The sequence below is a fragment of the Chrysemys picta genome, chromosome 9, assembly GCF_011386835.1.
Source record: "Chrysemys picta bellii isolate R12L10 chromosome 9, ASM1138683v2, whole genome shotgun sequence".
Lineage (NCBI taxonomy): Eukaryota > Metazoa > Chordata > Testudines > Emydidae > Chrysemys > Chrysemys picta.
In genome coordinates, this window is record NC_088799.1 from 68375126 (window position 1) to 68401753 (window position 26628).

Sequence of the window (26628 nt, forward strand, 5' to 3'; positions counted from 1 at the left end):
CTAAAATGAGCCAAAAGAATGCTGAATATTATACAACGACATTATGCAAACAGTTTAAATAATACAAAACCAAACTCTGGGACAAATAGATACACAAAAGATAGAAAAGTCACATATATGCACATCACACCTTCTGGGTGAGGTGTTCTGTCCCATCTAGTGGCAACGAGAGAGAGAGAGACAGACTGACTGATTGATTATGAGTCTGCTCTACAACCTTAGCTTTTAGCTCGTGCAGTAGAGGCTCATGCATTTAGTTCTAGAGGCCCCAACTGGGGTCTGTCGGCATTACATGTACACACAAGTTTTCTAACTTTTGTGTATCTATATCTATGTACAGTTTACAAGAAGGCAATTCTCGTTTCCCTCTAATTTTACAGATCTTGTAATGTTGGAAGATTATTCTAAAGTTGTATGTCATGAAAATTTCAACAATATAAAAAGCTGAATTCGGTATTTTCAAAATTCCAGGATAGTGAGTTCTCAGTTTAAAATCCTACTTAAACATCTTGTTTCAATTAGAACATTTCCTATATTGTTATGTATTAGAAAATGCAAATGTATCACAATTTTGAAAACAATGAATGACGACGATTCATGTGGTAAGTAGTGTACATTGTAATGTTTCTAAATGCAAAAAAAAAATCAACTCCAAGAATAATGCAGTAAAGCAATCCATGCGCTATGTAACTAATAAAATGTACATGTTTTAAAATTTTATTTTATGTTACTATGGTAACAGCCTATAACCCAAATTCTTTAACATTCCTATCTATAATATGAATTGCAGTACTATTTTTTTCCATTGAAAATATTTTCTTATACCACAGAGATTTATTAAAACCAAGTCACATATTTCAGTGCTTCAAATTAAGAAACAAGTATATTTACCTTTCATCTGTGTACCAAAGGTACGCACCAATTTCGCGAACAGTTCTGGATTTTCAAATTTATCCTCTCTAACTTTTAACCAAAAGCAGTTTTCCAATATGTCCTGGGGTTCAACCTGAAATAAAAAGCAAAATATTCATTCTTCAAGTTAATGACTACTCAGACTTCAAATATTCATTTTCAGACAATGGGTGATTTTCCTAATGTAGGACTTGGTTTAAACTTAGTAGATATTTAAAAAGCATTCCAACAAGAGAAAAAATGGTCACAATTTTCAAATGTATGCCACACTCCTGACATCTAATGCCATTTATAGGAACCTGAACAAGGGGTCTGCTTTTCAGAAGTGCTGGGCACCACTGAAATCAATGGGACATAAAGGTATTAAGCACCTTTGAATTGCAAGCTTTAAGGGCTTGTCTTCACAGTGTGTCAGCACACAGCAGTTGGGTGTCAAGTCCTGCAAAGGCACACAGGCCAGTTTGTGTGAACACGCTGGAGCAGACTAGAATTTACACCCAACTGCTTTGCACTAACACAGTGAAGACAAGCCCTAGGACAGAAGGAGACAAGAATAAGGCCTTGCCTACACATAAACTTGCTTAATATTTTTAAGGACTGATATCCTTTACCTTAAGAGACAATATATCTTTACTTGAAATAAATTTTTAAAAGTCATCTTTAAATTCAATGTCTTTTTACCTAGTGTTTAAACTATTTTCCACATTATAAACAGGAAACATTTAAATTCTAACACTTTTAAAAAAAAATTATGAATAAGTATTCCGATTTCATGAAGAAGTGAAATCAGTGTGACACCACTCAGTCACTATAAATTATCCAATGCTTTTTGTGTGCTTGTTTTTAATTTTAGGTGTAGTTAAAGGGTTAAGAGATGATAAATTATTTGTCTGGATAGTGGTATGTTCTTGACACTCCCCCCACAAAAAATCATCTGCAGAGCTTTCATTGTCTGTTCCTAACAGCAAAGGACATAATGATATTTAATTACAGCTTGTTTTTCAGCATCAGCTATCTCAACAAAATTTATTTTTAAAACATTCCTAATTGTCCACTTAAGCATACTTATATATTTTTTCCAAGTGAACAGTTATATCTTCTTCAATGCTAAAAACACCAAAAACAACCTCCTCCAAACCCGCCCACTTTCTCTCAAACGGATTTGGGTACCTATCAGTGGTGGATGATTAATTACATTGGAACTGCTAAAAAAGAACCTGAAAACTAGAAATTGTCCAGAAAATAAAGAGCCATAGAAATACAGGAAGCTTTCTCAAACCCTCCTTACAGTGTGTCACACCTGCTTTGAAAGCATCATTATTAGATATAAAAAAAGGATAGCCTAGCATTCATACCATTAAGACTTTTTACTGTTAGGAACAGACAATGGAAGCTACACAGATACCTTATTTATTTATTTATAAATTAATTTATTTTGGGACTAGGATCAAGAATTTACCACTATCCAGGCAAATAATTTATCAACTCTCAATCCTTGCCCTAGCCCTAAGATTAAAAACAAGCATGAAAAAAGAACATGGTAGTTTACAGGGTCTATGGGTCCTACATTCCAATCTATTTTGATTACTGAGTGCATACATAGATAAATGTAAGGAAACAGTGATAGGAATTTCATCTTTGGCATTATTGAGCACAACTTTGTTGCAAAAATTAGAACTGCACCTTTCTCCAGCCATGCCAAAAGAAAGACAGAAAGCAATGGATGTGGTTTAATTAGGCTGCAACTTCATTCACCTAAAATATCTGGGAGTATCCACAAATTAATTGTACAGTGCAAGTCATCGTTTCCTTCATTGTTCACACTACTGGGGGGGGGGGGGGTGGCGGAAGGCTACAATCCTCTCTCGTGTAAGCACAAAGGGGGCAGAAAAGGAAGGGGATTGGTTCCCCACTGTACCAAACATTAGTAGCCCTGAACCCTCCCTTTCCTAGCTTCCATAACTGATGCTTTCCTCTAAATCCTCTAAATCCCATTCCTATTCATTTTATATGATCACCATACCCCTTCCATAACAAGTACTTGCACTGGACATCGGTTATAAGATGGTGCTAGTTAGCTTGGCTTCCTCCCTACATACCCCACTGGGCTCCCACATATTTACCAATTCCTTCCCTAAGATCGGACAAAAAATATGCACTCCCCATAGCGAAAAAGTCTAACAGTTTGGGACATATTAACAGGAGTGGCATATGTAAGACAAGAGAGGTAACTGTCCTGCTCTACTCAGCACTGGTAAAGACTCAGATGGAGTAAAGTTTTGGGTGGCACACTAAGAGATATGTGGACAAACTGGAGAGAGTCCACAGGAGAACAACAAAAATGATAAAAGGCTTAAAAAACATGATATATGAGGAATGGTTTAAAAATATGGGTATGTTTAGTCTTGAAAAAAGAAGAATGATGGGGTGAGGGAACTGATTAGTCTTCAAAAAGGTAAGGGCTCTATAAAGAGAACTGTGAGCAATTTTGTTCTATGTTCACTGAAGGCAGGACAAAAAGCCATCAGCTTAATCTGCAGCAAGGAAGATTTAGGTCAAATTTAGGCCCCCATTGGCCTGGAACGACGAGCCGTGGGCAGTGGAAGCTGCTATCGGCCGAACCTGCAGTCACGGCAGGTAAACAAACCGGCCTGGCCCACCAGGGGGTTTACCCTGTCAGGCCGCGTGCCAAAGGTTGCCGATCTCTGGTTTAAGCCTTAATCCATTTGCCCTCCACTCACACAGATCTCTTAAAAAAAGAAAATATTAGTCTTTTCTGGACATTTTCTGTTTTGGTTCAGGACTGAGCTGCACCTTGAATGCCTAGCTTTAAGATGAGCCCAGCATATCAATTTGATACTTGTTTTCTTTCAGCCTTCTCCCCACAGCTCTGCCCCATGTCTTAATCAGTTGCTTGGCTAGATTATGAGAACAAGGAATCAGGAATGCAGGAGCTGTCACACCAGAAAAGAAAACTATCTGGTACAGGTGCACAAAATAATTTAAAAATATAAAGAATGGCTATATTTGTCCTTTGTAATAATACAAGAACAAGCGGGCAACTCAACGCTAAGTCCACAACTTAAAAATAGATAACATACAATACATTTCTTAAACAGTATAAAGGAACAGCAACCCACAAGAATTCATGCTGTAAATAAGACAGAGCTCAGCGAAAAATAAATTAGACATTTGTATATTTATAAGAATAGCATTTAACATTAACAATGGCTATTGAGGAGCGGTGGGAGATGTTCTAAAAGATAATTTGTGTAACTGGTTAATGACAATTTAATGAAAAACCACTGGTTTTGAAAACAATATACTTAGAATTTAATATAGACATAAAATGCCTATATTTTCTCTGGTTTTATAGCAGCAGCAATCTAGCTCTTCAGTTCTCTATGACAGACTATCAAGCACTGACACTGTCACTACTTTGGCATCAGCAACAGGAATTATTGCTTTTATTTCATATAGCTGAGATGAAGCAGGAGAAAACTATATTGCTTGGCCCCAGTGACATCACTGTCAGTTATGAGCAATAATCTGAATTTCAAATACTTTTCTCTAAATATTACCAAAAAGTGGAGTTCATACTGCAATTGTCTGTCCAGTAAAACAAACAGTGGTAATCACACAATAACACACAAGTTTACAATGCATTTTTTATTAGCACAAGGAGTAACCATTTGGGGGAACAAAGGCATCAGGATTTCTAAATTAAATGTAATTTAAGATTAAATGTATTTTAGATTACCAGATGCAGGCTACAATACTTTGATTCAACTCATTTTTGTGTCTATCACAAGTTTAATTAAAACAATCATGTGAGGGAAAGTCAAGAAGTCTAATGACAGCACAGCATGTAAAGGATAGGATTCAAGTACTCAACTTCATTCTGAATTTCCTGGAATGAGAGCATTGCTAAATTAGTGAGTTCCTGGGAAGATTTGAAGTGTTGCATAACTCTCTCTAATAACCTCATATAGCCCCCCCCCCCCCTCCCGAAATTATAAGGACTCGCAAGTAAAATATGACAAGACACCTGGATGATTTGGCACTCTGTAAATAGAGAGAATAGATCTATCTGCAACAGTTATATTAGCTACTTCAATACAGAAGCTTAAAAGGGAAGAATAAAGTGGTAAATAAGAAGAATCCAGAAAGCACCTTCTTGTAGTAAAGATGGGAATGATCACAACCATTTATACTCTCACACAGACATTAATTTATTTAAACATAAAAGTATAGAAGGGATGAGAAAAGGGAACACTGTAAGAAAGGCCCAAATGTATTTCAAGATAGTCACTGAGTAACAAAAACAAAATTGAAAAGAATGCTTAACTTTTTATTTGGAGCTTGATTCTTTTTAAATATTTTAGTTTAAAGGTCAGTTTTTTAAACTCTGCTTTTTTTAAAAAAAAATTTTGTATATGCTACATATATTTCAGAATTATTTTTAACAGCTCTATGTCTTCTGGCAAAACATTGAGGATGGTAAATAATATAAACTTATTATCATGGTAAATTATATAAATTCATAATATATATATTTCCACTCAGAGGTTTTAAAGTACTGTATAGCTATATCAGGCTACAGGACGTTTTTGTTTTTTTTAAACCTTAATGGAACTTGCCACAGAACTGAAAGTATCACAATGATCTGCAAATGAGAACATAGCGTTATAATGGGCCCAATTTGGTCCTCCTTCCAGAAGAAGGAAATAATGTCATTTCACAACATCCCAGACTTCCAGTGGAGTGAAAGTTAATCTTACTTTGTAGTCTGAAACATTCTTGAGATCACGCATTCAACCGATTAACTCATGTGTGGAGATAGGGGCTCCAGGCTAGTTTTGCTCCGAGGGGCAGTAGACAAATACGTCAGGAGGGTCCTAATTCAGGAAGGTATTGAAAAAACATGGACTATTGCCATTTCACATATTAAGAAATGAGGCATTTGGATTAAGTAACTAGATCATGGTCACAGAGGAAATCTCTGGCAGAAATTAGCCAAGATCTCTTTAGTCCCAGTCAAGTGCTATAACCCCAAGACCACCTATATAGTATAGGCGTGTAACTGCAGATGTTTTCCCACTGTATCTCACCACACAGAGGAAGCAATTTGAGAGCTGGGTTAGAGATGTGACTATTTGTTTCCCCATCACTTACGTGTGACTGGGAATGCGTCCAGAAAGGAACACTTTTGGTTATCCACTGATGTGTTCTATTTTGGGGCTGCTTTTGTAGACTGATAGATTTGTGACAGTAGGCCACTGTTACGTATCATACTTGCATATTGCTATTGAACTATTTAGTAAAGAACATTACTGTCCAGTTAAAACGGTCTTTGTAATTTTCTTCACCCTCCAACAGTCGGTTCTGACAACCCAGGTCCCACTGTGCACCGCTGACTATACTGTCACAGCTTATAGTATCTTTCATGTGCTAAAACACTGTCTGCTCTCATTTAAATGCATGGTATTGTTAAGTAGAAAAGGGGCATGCACTGCCCACACCTAATCCATTTTAATGCCTGCAGAGTCTTCAGCACTTTCTTCTAGATGGGGCATGATGGCCTGACTCCAGAGATTAGCACTGACTATGCAATTGCTTTTACTCCCAAAAACCAACTGAGAAGTAATTTAGAGGGCATACATACATTCTACTATTTGTTTTTATATATATATATATATATATATATATGGAGATATACCTATCTCATAGAACTGGAAGGGACCCTGAAAGGTTACTGAGTCCAGCCCCCTGCACTCACTAGAAGGACCAAGTACTGACTTTGTCCCGGATCCCTAAGTGGCCCCCTCAAGGTCTGAACTCACAACCCTGGGTTTAGCAGGCCAATGCTCAAACCACTGAGCTATCCCTCCCTCAATTCTTATTTGCTCTTCATGATTATACTTATAATGAAGGCAAGTTACATCTCTACGTTATTAGGTAATGATTTAATGTGTAGATAAAATGAACAAGTTGTTCTTGCATGTTCCACCATCCAAATAACAAAATATAAAAGATTTTATTTATCTAAACATAACTATATCTAAAATTGAAGTGATTTGTATTATACTTAAGGCCCTACTTAATTTGCGATATCGCAGAAACTGCAGATCCCACAATAGTGGGCTTCCATTGCAATTTTGGTGGCCCCACACACAATAAAGAACAGATGTTTTCTAACACTGTGGCTTTTACAACATATTTGATAGATTTTGCAACTGCCAGAAGTAAGGTAAACATATTTTTTAGAGAAATGTTTTATCTTTCACAGTGACAGATATGGGGCAAGTGTTGTTAAAGGGTGTTCTGTGCAATTCACCACAGGCAACATAAACAAAAGTTATGCAAATCAAATTTTAGCCAAGTATTCCACCACATTCACAACGGGTGGCACAAACATAAGCAATCTAAAAATAGAATATAACTCTGTTAATTTTCTTTAACGACACATACCTTAACAATGCATAATAAAACCACAGAGCATGCATGAAGTTTCCACTTAAATGACAAGAAGTTGATTTTAAAATTATACTGTCACAGGGTGACTCGCCACTTTAGGAGAGATGGGGCCAGTCATACCTGTACCTTAATTAGTTAGCTGCTTCCCAGCCTGAGGTAGCAGGACTAAGGAGGGTCAGGTGATAGATTAATGGACATCCGGACCTTACAAAAGGACTGAATGAGATCCATCTGGAGCAAGAACCCATAGGGACTGTACAGGCTCCTGTGGAAAGCCCCAAAACGGGGCTCTGTACCAGAACAGGGAAAGACAAAGCATAGATCCAGCAAGGGGCTGAGAACGGTAAGTCAGGGGAACAAGCCTGAGGGCCAAGTGCTCTATATCAGAGCAGGAAAAAGGACTCTCAAAGTAGCTCAGTAAGGGGCTGGGAACAGGTCCCAGAGGACAGGCTGAATAGAAGCCTTGAAGAGCAGAAGAACGTTTTTGTTTGTTTGTGACATTTTACTTGGAGTTTTGCTACCCCAAAAGAGGTTTAGAACCTAGCCAGAGGACTAAACCACAGTGCCAGCACAGGCTGGTGTCTGGAAAACTGAGGAGAGCAACCTGAGGAAGGGAAACTGAGGTAGTGAAGGCCAGCTCCACAGCACACAACCAATGGAGGGTGGGGGTGAAGGACAGGATGCCACTACAGGGCAGCTACACCCCATGACAGATTCACTGAAGTGAGATTGTTTAAAAATCCTGTCCTTGAATTAGAAAATAATGGAAATATAAGCTTGTATACATCATTGACACAAAAAATATTAAAGGGTGTTTCTTCTAATATTAAATATTAAAGGTTGTTTCTTCTAAATTTCAAAAAAAATCTCAAGCAAACTTTTTAAAAAGATGAATGGATGAAGATCTAAAGCTACTTATGCTGTGAGATTATTGAAGGACAACCTTGGAAAACAGCACACAGCCAAAGCAAGCAAGTATTTTGACTATCATCTGAAGAAGGGGAGGATTAACCCGCAATGTGCTGGAGCTACAATCCACTTGATCCAAACTGCATCGTCCCCAAACCATGCCTCCCAGATAGCCTCCCTTGGTCACAGCATGAACAGATGGAATTCTCAGAAGGTTTGTTGTGATTTTTGTTTGTTTGTTTGTTTGCATTGGCACCACAAATTTCACCCTCTTTTCTCTCAAAGACCATTTTCCCCTCCCAATAAGGAGAAAAATACTTAGGTACCTTTGACCAATTGATTCTCTTCATAGAGACCTCAGGTTTATACTTTTTCTTTTCCTTCATTCCATAAGGCAGGGATGCTGGAGCTCCTGGAGGAGGAGGTATGCCCCCGAGAGGCGGTGGTAATGGAGGGCCACCAAAAAGAGGCGGTGGTGGAGGTACACCTCCTCCAGGCAAAGGAGGTGGAGGTGGAGGTGGAGGTGGAGGTAGGATTCCACCAGGTAATGGAGGTGGTGGCGGTGGAGGTGATGAAGGAGGAGCCCCTGATGTAGGCTGACCAGCTGAAAGTAATGGACTCTGAAATTTAAGCAGGATGAAGTTATTTTTTTTTTAATTGCAAAAAATCTTTGATAAATAACTTAAACTGACCAGGCTATTTCTATGTCATATCTATCTCTACTTCAGGGTAACAATAAACACAGCATTTCTCGGATATCTACAAGTACTCAGAAAAAATTGTTTTTAAAACCTACCGTATTTATGACAAGTAACTTTTACAATTTGTACTTTAACGTATAAGCATTTCCCGGCCCTACTAATGTCTAAGATGACCATATTTTCTCCCTATACTTAGCAGTGTTTTGCCTGAATCATTGGCAAATAATGACAGTAATTGGCTTCTGCTATATCAATAAAAATGCTAGGTTACCTACCTTAATAAACAGTTGCTGCATATTGCACCACTACAGATTGCTTGCAGTGAAATAGTCCTAGTAGCTAACATTTAAATGAGTATCTTACCATCTTCACTATCATCATGATTACATAAATATCCCCCCCCGACCCCCAAATCAGATCATCTAGGCATTCTAGGATGCCAAATAAACAAAAATCAACATTAATACTTACTAATACTAACCAGGTAGGGAGAGAGTTTCAAAAACAAAGGATACTCAGGCACCACATTCCCACTTCTCTTAGGCAAGTTTCCCCCACCCCCCTCCCATTTTGCATTTGTCCAGGATCAGATAGCAAGTCACTAGGAGTGTCAGACTTAGAATTCAGAAACACATGGTAACCAACAGACCACTATTTACCAACTTTTTCATAGTGGGTATAACTTTGGGATATTAAGAGAAATTGTTTAAAAGGAGGGGATCCCAATTGACAGTAGGGGAAAATAATGAAATGCAGTTCTTGAAATGAATTAAACTTTAAAGCCTCCAATAAGAAAACGATTGAAGAAATTTGTTATATGCCATCACCATCCGCTGAATACCAATGGAAGCAGTAAAGAAACAAAGATGAAAACTAAACACTCATTTGACATATATCCAGTAGGAATAAGAGGGTGGCCCTCTCCTCCAAGCCTGGAAACTAGGGTATATAAACTGTGCTCAGGAGAGTTCACAGAATCATAGAACTGGAAGGGACCTCAAGAGGTTATCTAGTCCAGTCCTCTGCACTCAAGGCAACAAGAAGATGAAGAATCAAAAGTGTGACCAACGCTCAGACCAGAGGAAAGCACTTGCCCCCATCCCAGGGTTAAGAGGATAACAAGAAGTGCTGAGATTTCATTTCAGAGGTATTTCCCCTTCTTTACTGTAAGCAACCGCGGGTTATCTTGCTAAGTTTACACTCTCTAGTGAGATGTCAAGTATTTTAACAGTCTAAACATCTGCAAGTGATTAGTGTATCCACTCAGATAATTTTAAAATGTTAGTAATCCAGGAAGTACTAAAATTCTGATTAATAAATTATCAGTAATGTAATGTTTTCATCTGATCTAGCATGTTTCAAGGTGCAAGCAAAGTTTTATCTTGTCCTCTGGTTTTTAAGCACTGCATAAAATATTTCTGTGCAACACTGATGATGACAGTTGATTCTCCTGAAACCTAAAGTCTAATATGTCAATATTTGGAAAGCCATGTATACATGCAATAAATTGACATGATAGAAAAAAATGTACTCTGGATTATCAGCACCTGAGTGAGACCCTTATCTCAAACCATTTGCTGTAATCAAGATTTGATGTGGCAATTTGTGAGGAAGGTCTATGGCTGATGAATGAAATCTGTGTAATACTATGAAATCCTCTCTCTGCAACTTGACTTATAGCAAATATACTACTTTTATGGTTCCATGGACATAATAAATCAAGTTATGACACATACTAATACAAGAATAAAAGTATGTATACTTTCATTCTGACAAGATGATATATGTGCTGTGTATGAATATATTGTAATAAGTATTTTCCTTCAGAGGAGACTTAGCACACAGATTTTGACCACTTTCCATGATTAAAGGTCCCACGACACTTGTGCAAAGAAAGAGATGTTCAACCAATTATTTTGCCCAAATTCAATTTGGGTAATTACATTCTGCTTTCCAAAATTCCACTCTGAAGTTACAAATGGAAAAACATGTTCCAATGTATAAAACATGCCTTTGGGGTACAGAAATGGATCCATAACATTTCTGCAGAACCAAGCCTAGGTATATTAAGTTTAAATGACTCAATCATCCGTTTAGTAAATAAAAGGAATTAATCCAGATTATAACTAAATATAAACTAATATCCAGCAAACAGTAAAAATGTTATCTTAATGACATACAAAATATAGTCAGTGAAAACCTCAAATTACTGTATAGCAGAATATTAGTACAGACTAACAGCATCAATTTTACCTAAAAGTTGTTGGCCCAACTAGTCAGACCGCATCTAATTCCAGAGATGATATACAGTTGAACTAAAGTAACAGTTACTCATAGCTCAGGGAGTGACTGAATTTAGTTTTATACCACAGTGAGTTTACAATCTCAAACAAGAAGCACCCTCAAGATGTCATTTAAGGCTGATTAAGTACAGGGAATCCACAAAGAATACGCTTACCAGATATAAAAATTTTATTAAAGCTAATGTTAAAAAATATTACATAGTACATAGGTTGGGGAAAGTGTGTCTGTATATCTGGGGATAGTGCTTAGATTATCCACAAATACAAAATTAGTTTTTTAAATGTTATATGCTACATAGAGTACATAATCAGCAATAACCCAAATTTAGGTGAACGGATACACTTAAGTATCGAGTTTAGATACAGTTTAGAAATTAGAATCCGAATATAGGGGTACATCACTAATGAAAAGTTGTACAGAGATTTGGTTGTGGAAAGCAAAATAGATCAATGGGTGGAGATTGTCCCTCAGTAATTTGAGAATTAGATTGGTTGTCCATTTAGAAAATACAATCCATGAGGAAAGTATTTATTACTTTCCTGACTGCGCTTCTCATCGGCACTCTAGCTCATCCCTCCTGGTATTGCCGATGTCCAGTGATGTGTTCTATATGGATGTCCCTCCATCACCTGATGGCATCTGACACCATGAGTTGCCGCATCAGCCGAGTGTAGCGTTGACTGATTCCACATTCTCTCAGCACTCGCTTGTTACTGGGATCCCATGCACAAAAGGCTCTGACGATCAGTGCATGTGTCTGGACCTGGTAACCCTTAGTTCTCAAGGTTTCGTTCAGAGGGGCATATTTCTCTACCTTTCGAGTTCCGGCATCATCGAGCTCCGGCCGGGGTCCTGTTCTTGAACGGCACTGTGACGTCCACCATGATGATCTTCTTCTGGTCCTCGTTGGTGAGGATGATGTCTGGTCGCAGTTGGCTGTCAGTTCTGGGAATTGAGGAATTCACGGCGACCTTCCCTATGGGTGGTGGGATAGCTCTGATCAGGCAATCTTGGATGGTGTTGTGTCGAGGCTGCCAAGCTCTCGAATGGGGCTTGCAGCTACACAAGATGTGGGGTAGCATCTCGTTGGCATAGCCGCACTTCCTGCATCACTTATTCCGACTCCCATGGTGGACGGCTCCGTTCAGTGGGATGCACTTGAGCCGGGCCCTGTGGATGAACTCAAGTTGGCAAATCGGGGGAAGCTGCCCCCGGGGAGGAAGTGGTTGCTGGCGTCCCACTTGCACGTCACCTTGAATGCCTTGCCCTGGTCCGGCTTCCGTTTCAGGTTTTCCACGTATTGGCAGTGGATGACATCCTTCAGGGTCCTCTCCAGCATGGGTCTAGCTCTCAGAGTAATGATAGCATGATCTGTATTCTTCACCTGTAGTACCAGGAAACCCAGATCTTGGTGTTCCTCGCACCAAGTCCAGTGGCAACCGATATGCTTCTCCAGTCATCGCGTAGCATTGCGGGCACAAGTCCAGAGCAAAGCAAAGTCTCCCTGTCTCTTCCAATTTCATCTTCCAGTGAGCCGCTCAGGTAGGTGGCGACATCTTGGCTGGAGGAGGTCCTGGCGATTCACTTCTTGACAGCATCCTGCAGAGCACTCTCCGCAAGGTTCCTCACCATGGTGTCCGGGCACATCAGAAGGCGTGAGTGATGATGGCAATGTCGCACAGATCACCCATTCGAGGGACATTGATGCCGCCTTGCCTGTGTGAGATGTACACCAGTTCATTGCTGGCCCTCTGGCGAAGAAACATCCACTTCTTCACCAGCTGCCGGATGGTGCTCTCTGCCTTGTTCAGGAGGTACCTTCGCCACGGCAGATCCCCTCAGGACGAATGAGATACGGGGGATCAGGAAGGTGTTCAAGGCACTGACTTTCTGCCATGGTGCCGGTAGGGAGAAGTCGATCCTGGCCACATCTCATAGGATCTCCGTGATGGTATCCTCAGGTGTCTGCTGGACGTGGAAACCCGTTGGCATACAAAGACGTTGGTATGCTTGCCTGTCCTCGAGGAAGATGATGGGTTCAGCCTGGATCTGAGAAGACGTTGTCTGGATTGAATCCCTTCTTCTGCCATCGATATGCAGGGATTCACAATTCCTGGCATTGAAGCGGAGTCCCAGTTGACAGCCTGACTGGTGATGGCAAGCATTTGCTGGAGACTCTTGGGGTTGTCTGAAATCAGGACCAGACCATCTGCATAGGCCAGGATATTCACTCTGTTGTCATATAGCTTGAAACCACCTAGACTGCTGGAGATCACTCGAATGAGCGGCTCCACGGCCAAGTTGAAAACGATGGGGCTCAGGGGACAGTCTTGCTACATGCCGCTACCGATAGGAATTTTGGGCGTCTCTCCTTCCATAGAGCGTATGGTGCTGGTGCAGCCTTCATACTGTTCCCAGATCAGTTGGAGAAAGTTTTCAGGCATCCCAAACTCTCGCAGCGTGGCAAAAATGTGCTGGTGAGTCATCAATCCAAAAGCATTAGCCAAGTCAAGCCATGCTATGGCACACTGCCGCCGTGCCCTCCTGGCCATGTGGATGGCAGTCTGGAGGACAAAGTTGTGTTCATAGCAGCCTTCACATGATATGAAGCCTTTCTGGATGGAGCTGATGGCTCCTCCATTCACCGACCAGTCTGTGATCCTAGCCGTGAGGCAGCTGACATACAGTTTGTACATGGTGGAACAGAGAGAGATAGGTCTCCAGTTGTTGGGGTCGTCTTGCTCGCCTTTCTTGTTAGATGAGCACCATCACAGACTTCTTCCAGGAGCTGGGAGTATGGTGGAACTGTTTCCATTTGTTGAAAATGGCAGTTAGTACCACATAACCGGGGGCTCATTTTTTCAGGAAGTTGTAGTGAATGCCATCTTTTCCCAGGGCTGTATTTTTTGTCTTTGTAAGTCTGGCCTCTGCTGCCCATGATATAAAGTCTTGTTCCAGGTCCTCTGCTCAGTCAACCTGGGGTAGGGAATAAAGGCACTCTGGACACTGACCATCATTCTGAACTACATGGACAAACACCCCTTTGAAGTACGAGAATAGTCTCTCGGATGGGATTGCGCAGTAGGGTGAGGGCCCATCAAGGATCTCGCTCATAGCCTTGGGGCGTTTTGACTGGTAGAGCTTCTGAAACCTGGATGCTGCTGCTGGGTTGTAGTGACTCCTGATGTTCCTTCTCCTGGCTTCCTTCATGTTGTTGTGGTTCTGTCTGGATGCAGAAGCTATGTGCGCAGTCGGTGTGTTCTCCTGAGTTCCCTTGCTCCCAGATACGATTTCTGCAGACAGATCTTTAGTGAGTCTGTCTACAAGGAGGTCAAAGTCCTCAAAGGAGACTGTCCTCGCCAACTCCTCCATCCAAGTGGCTTGCCATGGTGTGGCAGCACTCACCAGGGGCTGCTGCTGTTCTGGCTGCTCAATCTCCACAGGCTCGGGCTGGAAAACTGCTGTGGGATTAGCCTACTGCCTTTTTCCCTCCCAGTGTTCAGCCAGATCTTCTGTAATGAGGGCAGTGTCTTCCCTTACCAATTTTAGGGCAGCACTGGTCCTTTTAGGAAGGACAGTTTTAGAGGCAGCAGTACTGTCCCTTTTAGGGATGCGGTCTTGCTTGGGAGGGTCCTTCTGTGGATGTGTTCTGCCTGGGGGGACCTTGGTGGAGTGAGAGACATTCCGGGGTTACCTGTGGGGGGCAGGGTGGCGCTGAGCCTTCTGACGATGGCATTGTGCGGGACATACTGCGAGGAAGCACTAAGCCATCTAGAGGGGGAGTTGCCTTGCATAAGCTGCGAGGGAGCGCTGATCCTACTCTTGGCAGGGTCCAGCTTAGGGATTTTTGAGGCAGCGCTTACTCTTTCAATGGTAGTATCCCGGTGGGTGGTCCCAGGGGCAGGAAGTCCTTTCCTCGGTAGATGGTTGGACCAGCTTTTCATGCTGTGGCTCTGGGGGAGTTGGTTGGGATGCAGTATGGAGTTGGTTGGGATGAGAGTGTTTGGGGAGTTGGAAGCCGGAGCATGTAGTGTTTCTGCTTTCGGAGCAGAGATGGGGTGGCGGAAACAGACTGGTAGAGTTGGACGCTTCCAATTCAAGATGTCCTTTGCAGGTGATTTGATGAGGCTTACATTTCTTCTGCGTCTTGAAAGGCAGGTCGCAGAGGGCACACCAGAAGGCGATCCGCTTGCTATGGATTTTCTTGAGGTGTCTGCTGAGTCCGCCAATGTACTGGAATCCTCAGACCGGATAGCAGAAGGGGCAAAGGAGTACGTCCGTAGGGAGGGGATACTGGAGATAGATGCAATCATTCTCTTTTTCGTCTCCCTCTGTTGGATGGGCTTCAGTCGTATCAGCGGATTCGCTAGATCATTCTCATTGCTCTGGGAGAGTAGTATGGAGAGGTTAGGTTGGACAGACATCTAGTGAGATGTTGAGGTCCCACTGTGGGGTTTATGAGGGGAGGCTGGGGGTTTCACCAGTTGGCGTACTTTCCAGCACAGCAGGACAACGACCAGCATAAGGATCCTGAGCAATGCAGGAAGTGGAAGAAGTTCTCTGTCTAGCATCCTTCTCCTGAAGAGCAGGCAAGATGTTTGTCCTGGCTGTGGTGTCCCAGAAGGCCGTCCTCGAGGTGCAAGATCTCCCTGCAGCAGAATCTCCACGAGTTTTCTTCAAGGAGGTTCTGCTTTTCCAATCGATGCTGCTCATCTGCGATGTCCTGGAAGCGCTGAGGGTCTTCTTAGAGGGTATTCCTGATGGGCATTCCGTGGAGCAGCAGCAGTCCGAGAAGCAGCTGAAGGTTTCTGTGGAATCAGCAATGGAGCGATCATCTTCTCAATCTGCCCTGGAGTCTCCGAATGCAGCACAAAGATTTTCTTTTGAAGCAGCAGCAGTAGAATCCATCTTCAAAGCGGTATTCTTCCTCAGGCAAGTCATGTCTTCTGGAAGGTGCAGTTTCTGCCTCAGTAATTAAACTGATAACAACAGCTACTACGCTTGATCTTAACCATAAATAAAATATATTGCAATATAAACTGATCAATCAGCCACCGTGATTAGTTTGTGTATATCTGTTTTTTGTTTTAATTTTCTGATCCAACAGGAAGGTTTGCTTGACATTATGTCCCATGAAAAAGTGTGCTTATTCACTCACGGGTGGTGGGGGGGGATTTCAGCTAGAATCTACATTTTAGCACTTACAAAATAGTTTTATCATAGACTATTCATACATTTGACAACCATGAAATGTGAGATTTCAGAACCATGGTAGGAATTTCTGTAAAATATACTTTAAAATTTGTATTAAATTATTTTAAATAATTAAAATTAGTGACTTTTTTGGCTATAATTGGAAGAAAAAAAATTGTCACGAGTTCAAACTTCTCAAAACCTCATGACATTTTAGCCTCAATAAGCAAGCCAGCTATGACAGGCTTGTCATACACTTACATTTGAGAAAATATATTATTTCCATTAATCTTGCCAACATGCTCAGAGACCATCTGATTGCCCTATCTGGGGTCGGGAAAGAATTTTCACCTCGGTCAGATTAGCAGAGACCCTGGAGCTTTTTTTGCCTTCCTCTACAGCATGGGGCACAGATCACCTGCAGGTTTAAACAAATGTAAATGGTGGATTCTCTGTAACTTAAAATCTTAAAACTTGATTTGAGGACTTCAGTAACTCAGCTGGTGTTTGTAGTTCTATTACATGAGTGGGTGGCTGAGGTTCCGTGGTCTGCAACGTGCAGGGGGTCAGACTACATGATCACAATGGTCCCTCCTGGCCTTAAAGTCTGAGTCTATCCTGCATGCTCTTGTAGAACCAACTCATACACATTTGTCAAGTAACACCCTGTGTACTCTACTTTTAAAATCAATCTGAATTATTTAAAAGAAATTTTCAAATTGTCACCAGACACAATGCTCTTGGTGATAATTTTTCTTTCATTCCAACGATATAATTTTCTACTGTGGAACTCACCGTGACATGACAAAGTCTATATCTCACTTCATTACCTGGGTTCGTAGCTGTTGGATTTCTGTTTCAAGCTCTTTGATCTTCTCCTCTCGTTTCTGAAGTTCAGCCTGTGCCTCTTGTCGAGCCGTGAATTCTTCATCAAACTGCAATGATTACCACCATAAAATCATTCATCCATCTATGCTCACACTAAATACAGCAGTTTAAGGCTTTAAACAATAGGGTGAGTAAAGCAATAGAAGCATTTGTGGCTCATACTGCATGACCGATTGGAAAACTACAGAAAACACAATTCTTCTGGTCACTAAGAATTCACAACAATGTGTATAGATCCAGCTACACCACAAATTGTTGTAAACTTGCAGAAAAGCTTTTTTCCCCCCAGCACTTTCCAAGCTGTAACCTTTTAAACACCTTTTGACCACTTTCATTTCCTCTGAAATGACATGAAGCTGAAATATTAAAAGTAACTTGAGTATTCTGGAATGTCTGGAGGATTCTCAGTGACTTGAAGTCTTTAAATCATGATTTGGGGACTTCAACAGCTGAGTCAAGGGACAGAATTCTTCCAGGAGTGGGTGGGTCAGCTTTTGTGGCCCACATCATGCGGGAGGTCAGACTAGATGATCATAATGGTCCCTTCTGACCTTAGAGTCTATGAGTCATAACAAACCATATTAAATATGGCCTATGAATAACCAGTTGCAATGGCCTATGGATAACCAATTCTAGTTATGAATGGGTGTAACAATTCTAAGGGGGACTTTTACATTCCAAGAAGTTTTTGTTTTGCTTTAAAAAAAAAAAAAAAAAAGCAATCTGACTGGAATAAGCTTTTGTTCTCACATAGATTCTAGGAACATTATGTTGTGTATTATTAAGTTACTGCAAGGTGCACTTTAATTTGCCCCACACCAGAAACAAAACACGTTCTCGATTAGAATTAAAGTAATATATTTGAAGATAAGTATAGTCTCTCATTGTTGAAGATTAACAATATTGCTTCAAACTGCAATCACTGCTGCAGATGGCATAGTTTAAAAGGAGTGACTTGCAGTTCTATACTTTCATATTTACAACACTTAAAACTCATTGACAGAAGTAAATGATGTAGAGCTGCATGTATGTTAGAAGAGTTGGGTTCTCAAGATAAATAAATTAAGTAAGATCTACATCCTGGGAGATTTTGAGGATATCTGAATACAGAGAAACAAGAAATGGAGATCTTCAATACATTCTTCCATGTCTAATCTGACGGATGAGGCCACTTTGCAGATTTGCAACTATATCCAAGCATTGGCACACTCTTGCTGAATATACAGTTAATATATAGTGAAGATACAGGTCTGCAGCTCATGATGTAATGTTTTCCCCAAATTTAATAAAGGTCATGTTCCAGGTAGACATGATTTTTGGCCCCTACATGCCAGGAAGCAAGCAAAGCCCAGTCTGAAATATTACCATTTCCTAAATTTGGTACTGAAACTATTTCTACTCTAATGGAAATTTTTATTTTGGCTTCCTTTAGTTAACTTTTTAAAATGATTATCAAAATCCCTTAGGAGGAATTCTGTAAAGCTTTTTCCTTCAAAAATAAGAACGGAAAGACATAGCTCAGGAAAACATTCTACGACTCTCAAATAGTAGTAAAGCAATGCTGTGCACAGACAAGCATCCAAAGCATTTGTTACCTCGAGGGTTCCGACACCAACAGTGCTGTGTTTAACTCAGTGCTTAAGTAATATTAAGAGCACTGACAAGTGAATGAGAAGATCCATCACTCCACTTCCGTTTTAAGTTCATATGTCCAATACATTCTAGAATATGTTGCATTTCAAATTAGGAGGATTCTGAAGCCAGATCCATCAATCAATGTTGCTCTGGCTTATTTTATGTCCAGCAGTTAGTGTTTTCCTCACAGGACCCAGAAAGACATGATTGCTGGAAATTTTATAGGGCAATCATAATGCGTTTTTTATCAGTGTTTGATATAAGTGAAGTAACTTTTGAGTTACTCAAAGGATACTCTGAAAGTGGAATGTCATGTGGCAAAACTCTGAGAATGCAAAATTACTAAAAGGACTACTAAATTTTCTAAAGACAACCAACCAACCCAAGTGGAATGCTTCACATGGAAATAATTTTAAGGCCCGACAATCTACTCCTAATAATGAAAAGAAGGGCAAAATCATTTCTATTAGGTCTTTTTTATAACTTAATTGACATCTTTAGAAATATATTAAATCACAAAGATTAACATTTAAGGAATACTTGTTCTGAGATAGCAATGTAAGAATGCTTTTAGGTTTGAATTGGAGTGCTCTCCTGACTATTTACTACCACTGAAGGAACGTAGGCATTTTGTTGCCATTATGAAGATATGTTCTGACCACCCATAGAGTCAATAACAGTAAAGGATCCTAAGTTGTACTTCGGTTTCCTATTGAAACTGATTTAACTTTACCTTGCTGAAGTAGAAAGATATGGATCTAGACAGCCTTAAGAGAGAGCAATGAATTAAAGTGCTAGACTTTTCCTGTAATTAACTGTCTCTTCCTGTATTCTAAAGACAGTTAATTACAGGAAAACCTGAAAAAATTATCTGAATTTAGTCCAGCTCATGTTCATCTGAGAGGTTCATTCTCCAGAAAGAACATCATTGTACTTAATTCAGAAAGAATCATAGAATATCAGGGTTGGAAGGGACCTCAGGAGGTCATCCAGTCCAACTCCCTGCTCAAAGCAGGACCAATCCCAGGCAAATTTTTGGCCCCGATCCCTAAATGGCCCACTCAAGGATTGAACTCACAACCCTGGGTTTAGCAGGCCAATGCTCAAACCACTGAGCTATCCCTGCCTCCCTCCCCCACGGGAAAGTGAAAAGAGAGAAAACAACTTCAGCTAATCACAGTCTAACTTTCATGAGAAATAAGATTGAAAGTTCCATCATTTCCTTTATACCAAGGGAACTGACTGAAGACTAAAATTAGTAGATACACTTAAACACCTCTCAAAACTCCAAGGAACCTTCTAGTGCTTAAACAAGTGAAAGCAGAAGGAAATAAAGCAATCTTTTCGACTACTTATATCGAAGTACAGTATATATTACATATTTGAAATAAACAAAACATGCTGAACAACTCAATTGCCCATCTCTATTCTTTCTGTATACACAGATAATATACTTGACAACACCCCCAAGAAAAAACAAGTATAGGATAAGCTCTACAATACATGAGATTTTTTTCCCTATTGTTGTCTGAAGCTAATGTACACTAGCAGCTAAGAACAGTAGACTTGATGGATCAAATCACTTCTGCAGTAAGGATACAAATTATGTAGTAATGCTGCCAAATATTGATCACAACAGCAAATCAGTTTCTCTATCTAAGCCGAAAGGTGGGGAAAGGTTTTTGATGCATGTTTTAATCAGAGATTTCCAGTAGTCTACATCTTAAATTATAATGATTTATGATCTTACCTTTTTGGAAAATTCTGCTGCTTTTTGTTCACTTTCTTCTACTTTTGCTTTGTCCACACATGCATCTAAAAGGACAATTACCAAGACAAAATTGGGTAAGACAGTAAGCGCTACTAAGTAATAAACAAATACACATTTTCAAAGTACAATGAATTGCTACGGAACCAAATTCCAGCGTTTCACCTCTGCATTTTTAGACTTCCAGAGGACTAAATCTTTCTTGAACTCTTCCTCCTTTCCCTATGTCTCTTGAATAGACACATAGCAATAAAATTTCTTAGAAATCTGATTTTAATCCTATATGTTTTGCCTGTTGCTCAGAAAAGCGCATTTACTTTCCAATAATTACTTAAGTTGTAACATTCTCATACAAAGTACAGCAGTCTTTAACACACTAGATTTTATATGAGGTAATTTTTGCCCTTCTCATTTTCATTTGATTTTAAATGTAGATCAGTATGGAAATTCGCCCCTTTAATCAAGTTTTCTACATTAGTACAGCCATCCCTTTCTGCAGTTAGGCTGGAGAACGCCCCTTTAACATATTGAGAACACTCCTTTAACATATGAAAGTTATATATGTTATGTTATTTTAAGTAAAGATTACCTTGAAGGCTTTTAAAAGCAAATTAGAACATATATTTTTATGATTAATTCCTAGCTGTTACAGAACATTTTTCAGTAGATCTCAAACCGCTGTACAAAGCAAATCACCATTATTATCCCCATTTTACAGACACAGAAGCTGAGGCACAGGGAGGTGAAGTGACTTGCCTATAGTCCTGATCCAGTGCCATATCCACTAGGCCCACTGCCTACCTCCATTATGGCTTAATGTTAATTTCCAATTAAATCTTTCCCTTTGTTGAGTGAGTTGATGTTTGTTTAAAAAAAACAAAAATCACTCAAACTTCCTTATTTTCTAGTATTAGAACGGAGAATTATTTCTCAAATTAAGATATGGTAGAACAGGAAAAAAAATCCTCCTCTCCCCCGCTACATAACACTGGTAAATAAACTCCCAAAATATGAGAGCTTCTTAAAAGTCAATACTCTTTAATTACATGACTGAGGAACCAAAGTTCTCAGATTTGTGAATAGTCTAATTGCTTCAGGTTTGAAAACGAAAGTTTGATTTCTAATTCACTAGGTCAACAGAAAAAAAAATCAATTAAGTGCATTAGCTACCCTGAATAGATTTTAAAACTACAAGAAATACAACAGGAAAACTGTCACCTTTGATTATTTTTCTGTAAAGTACCTAGCACTCATTTGCCAGCTCAACTTATTGATAAATGGAGCAAAACTATTTCAGAGTTACAAGAAAATTTATTTAGGTTGTGACTCTATAGATGATCACAGTGGGAAGAGAGCAAATTTTTAATTAGCTTCCTACACCTCATGTCCAGCCTCTTAAATAATTAAGATTATACGTTATCATTTCCATTCAGATTAATTTCTAGCATCTGTTGATGTTAAGAGTGAGGAAATATTGGCTCCCCATGGGTCCCAGGTTCTCCACTGCACAATGAGAAAAAGGAAGAGCAGCAACTCTGTTGCATTCTCCTATATGGACCCAGACAATGTATTCTGTTTCCACAACATGCAGTTCAGGTTCCATGTCCTTTGGAGGACATGGGAGAAGGTAAAACAAGGGTTTTGGTTTCTGAGAACCAGTAAATTTCTGCACAATAATCTGCTCTAACAGCACTTCTGACAACCCAGCAATAGGGTGCAGGCGCTAGGAAACTGACATTGGCAGCATAGTAAGAAGAAAATAGAGCAGTCAGGTGGAAGGGAGTTGTTCACAGTTCTGCTCAAAGACAACACCTCCATCACCTTCTTCACTGCACATCACCATTCTCAAAATGAGAGGACAAACTTTGAAAGTGTTAACTATATTTTTTAAATGTATGTTTTCCCCTCCCGTGCATTTTTCACCACAGAATAGTAGCACATGAATCCAGGGCTCCACTTTGCTTGAAGTACTGGAGACGTTACTCACTTTGTGAGAACTCCAGTTACTACTAGAGTTCTTCAAGAAGTGTGTCCCTGTGGATGCTCCACCTCAGGTACACCTGTGTCCTGCTCCTTTGATCGAGATTTTTGGTAGTGCCCAGTCAGCCCAAGCATGTGCTCCACATATCCTCATGCCCCACACCAAGGCTAAATGGGGCTGTGCACACAAACTGCCCTCAGTTCTTTCTCTACAGCTAAGTCCCCCCAGGGACATCCTGATGCAGAGGGGAAGAAGGGTAGGTAATGGAGCACCCACAGGGAGACATCTTGAAGAACTCCATTTACAAGATGGGTAATCTCTTCTCCTTCTTTGAGTAGCGCCCCTGTAAATGTGCCATTCCAGGTGACTCTGAAGCACTACCCCCGCAAGGAGGTGGGAGGTTCAGACCAGAGTCCAGTACACAGGAGAGAGAACTAGACTGCCTACAGCAGAATCTGATCTTGCTGCTGGCACCAAGGCATAATGATTAGAGAAAATATTGACAGAGGACCAAGTTATCATTCTACCAATGTCTGCAATTGGTACGTCCTTAAGTAAAGCTATAGATGTAGATACTGCACTTGTGGAATGTCACTGTCACTGTATCACTGTCAAAGGGGGTAGAGAACATGAGTTGCTCCCTCATGCTGAAGCGTGTAGGGAGCATATGCAAGCCAAATGTGCACTGCTACCAAAAATCTCTGATCAAGGGCACAGGCGCATCTGAAGTGAAGCACCCACAGTGACACTACTCAAAGAACAAATTCCATTATTATGGCAGATACCTGAAGTATGATTAGGCCCATTTGCTGGTATAACCAACTTAAAAACTTCATATGGGGCACATGAACAACATTCCCTTACGTATAAATTTCAACTCCACTAATGATTTGATCATCTAAAATCTGAAGTTTGGGACTATTCTTACATGATATAACAGAAGTGTGTTCATTTTTATGCTAATGTGAACAATGCAACTCAAATGTGATCAATTGAAGACTATCATAACTAGCATGGGGAGGATTAGATTTTTATTGGTAAAGTTGATTTCACCATACACACACATATTCTAGCCTATTCCGTATCCAGCTCCTGTCCCCCATGCCAAACTCCTCACCCTCCTTCATTCTAGTCGGGCTAGTTCCTTTACCTCCATTCCACCTGGGTGTCACCAGGTGGTTATGGAGAATGCAGGGGAGACTGTTGCCCTGGTCTCCGTTTCAGTTCCCCATGAGTATCAGCAATTGCACACGTCCCACACATCCCTGCAATCAAGTCAGTCTCTCTAGACCAATAAATATTTAACTAGTTATTGATACTAAGTGGAACAGTATCAATTTGGGGTATGCATCCCAGAATAGCTATTAGCCCAGTGGTTAGGGCATTCACTTGGGATTTGGTAAACCCAGATTCAAGTCCCTGCTCCCAATCAGGAAGAATAAGGACATAAAAGTGAGTCTCCCACATCCAGGTGAGTGTCCTAACAATTGGACTACTAGCTATTCAGGGATGGTCTCTATCCCTCTCCTGGTTGTTGTTGTTTTTTTTCCTCCTTCTCTTTTTCTGTGAAAACTGTTGAAAAATCTTGATTTCTTACTGATGCAGAATGAAAACAAATACCAAAACCTCAAAAGTTTTCACAAAACAGATTTTCTATTTTCTAGCCAGTTCTAATTATAATCTAGGTGGCGCTTTGACCATTGCTCTCAATAAAACAATCTAACTTTCCAGGCATATCTGCCTCAACAGTCTATGCAATATATTTTCACTATAAAATGTGTTGCTGTTCTAGAAGAATATGATTACAAGCTATACAATGGAGCTCTCAACTTCTAGAAAATTTGAGTTCATTCCCAAAGCCACATATTAAAAGTTACAGAGTTCTGTTTTTGAAGTATGAAGAGAACACTTACCTTTAAAAATATTTATTTTTCTAAAATACAAAGAAACCAAAAAAGACAAGTTACTTCAGTTTTACATACCAATAAGGTGGGTAAAGTCTACATCCAATCTTCCTCTACATTTAAAATCTGGGTCCATACCACTGCAGTGCAGTACTATCTGTGAAATGCATTCTTCAATTATCTTGTAATACTGAGTTCTGATGATAGAAAAATACACATCAATGTATTTTTAATATAATGGAAACAAGGCATATAATTTATGGAACAGAGAAAAAAGGTTAATTATAACTTCTAATACCTGAATTATAAAGTTGTCAGAAGAAAAAACTGGGGAAAAAAAGGCCTTGTTTGTACATTGTCTATTAAATTGCTATTGTCATTCTCATAAAGAGATGTATGAAATAAAAATCCAAAGTTTAGATCTCTGAAAAATGAAGTAATATTTTTAAACCCAACATGGCAGTTCACATGGTCCATGTTCTAGTTTCATTTCTGTCTCCTGGATCTCTGTTCAGATTCTTGTTTTGCAGTTGGTATCTCACTTTCTTCACACTTTGGAAAATAAAATGATAGGGACCCTATTTTGTCCTTCCCACCTCCTTCATAACCACTTTTGGTCATTAATTGGCAACAAACAGCACTACACACACACACTTCTTATTTCTAACATTTCTAAATACCAATCTAAAAATCTTGTCAGCTACCAAATATGAAAAGAGATTGGGTATTAAGTCATTTTATGTGGTTAAGCCCTCTTACATTTTTAAACTACTTTAATTCCTTAAAGAAGCCTAAGATATGATGTCACGTTAAGGAGCTAAAAACAAACAAATCATTTGAAATCCACACATCATTTAAGTGACTCCAAATGAAGGATGGAACTATATACCGACTCAATCTGTAGCAGCTGTGCAAGAACACATTTTTTTCAGACTGATAAAAATACAAGGTCAAAAGAGAAGTTAAATTTAAAAAGATTTTCAGGATTTATGTTTGGACATTACCTTTTTAGAACTTGTATTTTTGAATCCAAGAAAACTGATATGTGATTTCTGACCAATGCTCTTTTATTTCTTAAAATTGTTTTTAATGCAAGTTTACACAAGATTTAAAAAAAAATGTAGTTTGGCTCCCTAAATCCATGTTTAGGCAACCAAAACAACTGACCAGTCTACAGGTACTCTGAAGCACCTGGCATTGGCCATTGTTAGGAGACAGGATACTGGGCAAGATAAACCTTTGGTCTGACCCTGTATGTACATTCTTATGTTCTCAACTCTCGCTGTGTACATCTTATTTCCTTAGTGTGAGTTGTTTCAATATGACACCAGCTGAATGTGGAGATTTGCAATATTTCACTTCTCTTCCCTAATCCATATACCATATGTAAGAGTGTACTGCATCTTTACTAGTGGATTTTCTAAATTCTATTTGGAGAACAGACTTACTTTTTAACTCTCCCATTATGTTTCAATTATTAGCTTTAATTTATTTTTTTCTTGTAACCATGTATTTATGAGCCATACGTTTTTAAAAAAGCATTTTAACTTAAACTTAATAGCCATACTAGTGGAGCTAATAGAAGCAATGTAACATATGCCCATTAGACTAACATTTCTTAGATAGGTAGCGAAGGGCTGACCAAGTGTTGTTATAGTTCTTCTAGATACAGTACAACCTCAGTTCCCAATCTCGATTTTCTGAAACATGGTCATGCCTCCCAATACTACTCACACTGAAATAAAAACTGATTTGAATTTCAAGTGTCCTATGACACTAAGTTCATATTAGTTATACTCTGTACATTAAACTATTGCCATCAAACTATTGTCTAAAATTTAGAGCATTTTGGGGGCAAATTACTGTAATTATTTCAGACTGACAGTCCTTAAATCATTTAAATTTCACCTGGAAGTTATTAATAGGATTACAATGAACTTTCTCAGCCCAGGTGAG

At 39.6% G+C, this 26628-nt stretch overlaps 1 protein-coding gene across 13 annotated transcripts in view; it reads right to left on the bottom strand.

Moving 5' to 3' along the window:
• The window catches only part of DIAPH2 (diaphanous related formin 2), a 906188-nt gene that overhangs the window by 637713 nt on the left and 241847 nt on the right, over window positions 1-26628 (bottom strand). For all 13 annotated transcript variants that reach the window (XR_010590414.1, XR_010590415.1, XM_065557222.1 and 10 more), the window contains 5 exons: window positions 24751-24869; window positions 20770-20834; window positions 17327-17431; window positions 8625-8918; window positions 892-1006 (listed from right to left, as the gene is read on the bottom strand). Coding sequence is in view for 11 of the 13 variants with exons in the window: in XM_065557222.1 (XP_065413294.1) it covers window positions 892-1006; window positions 8625-8918; window positions 17327-17431; window positions 20770-20834; window positions 24751-24869 (698 nt within the window). In the remaining 2 variants the exon portion in view is untranslated. The remainder of the gene's footprint in view (window positions 1-891; window positions 1007-8624; window positions 8919-17326; window positions 17432-20769; window positions 20835-24750; window positions 24870-26628) is intronic.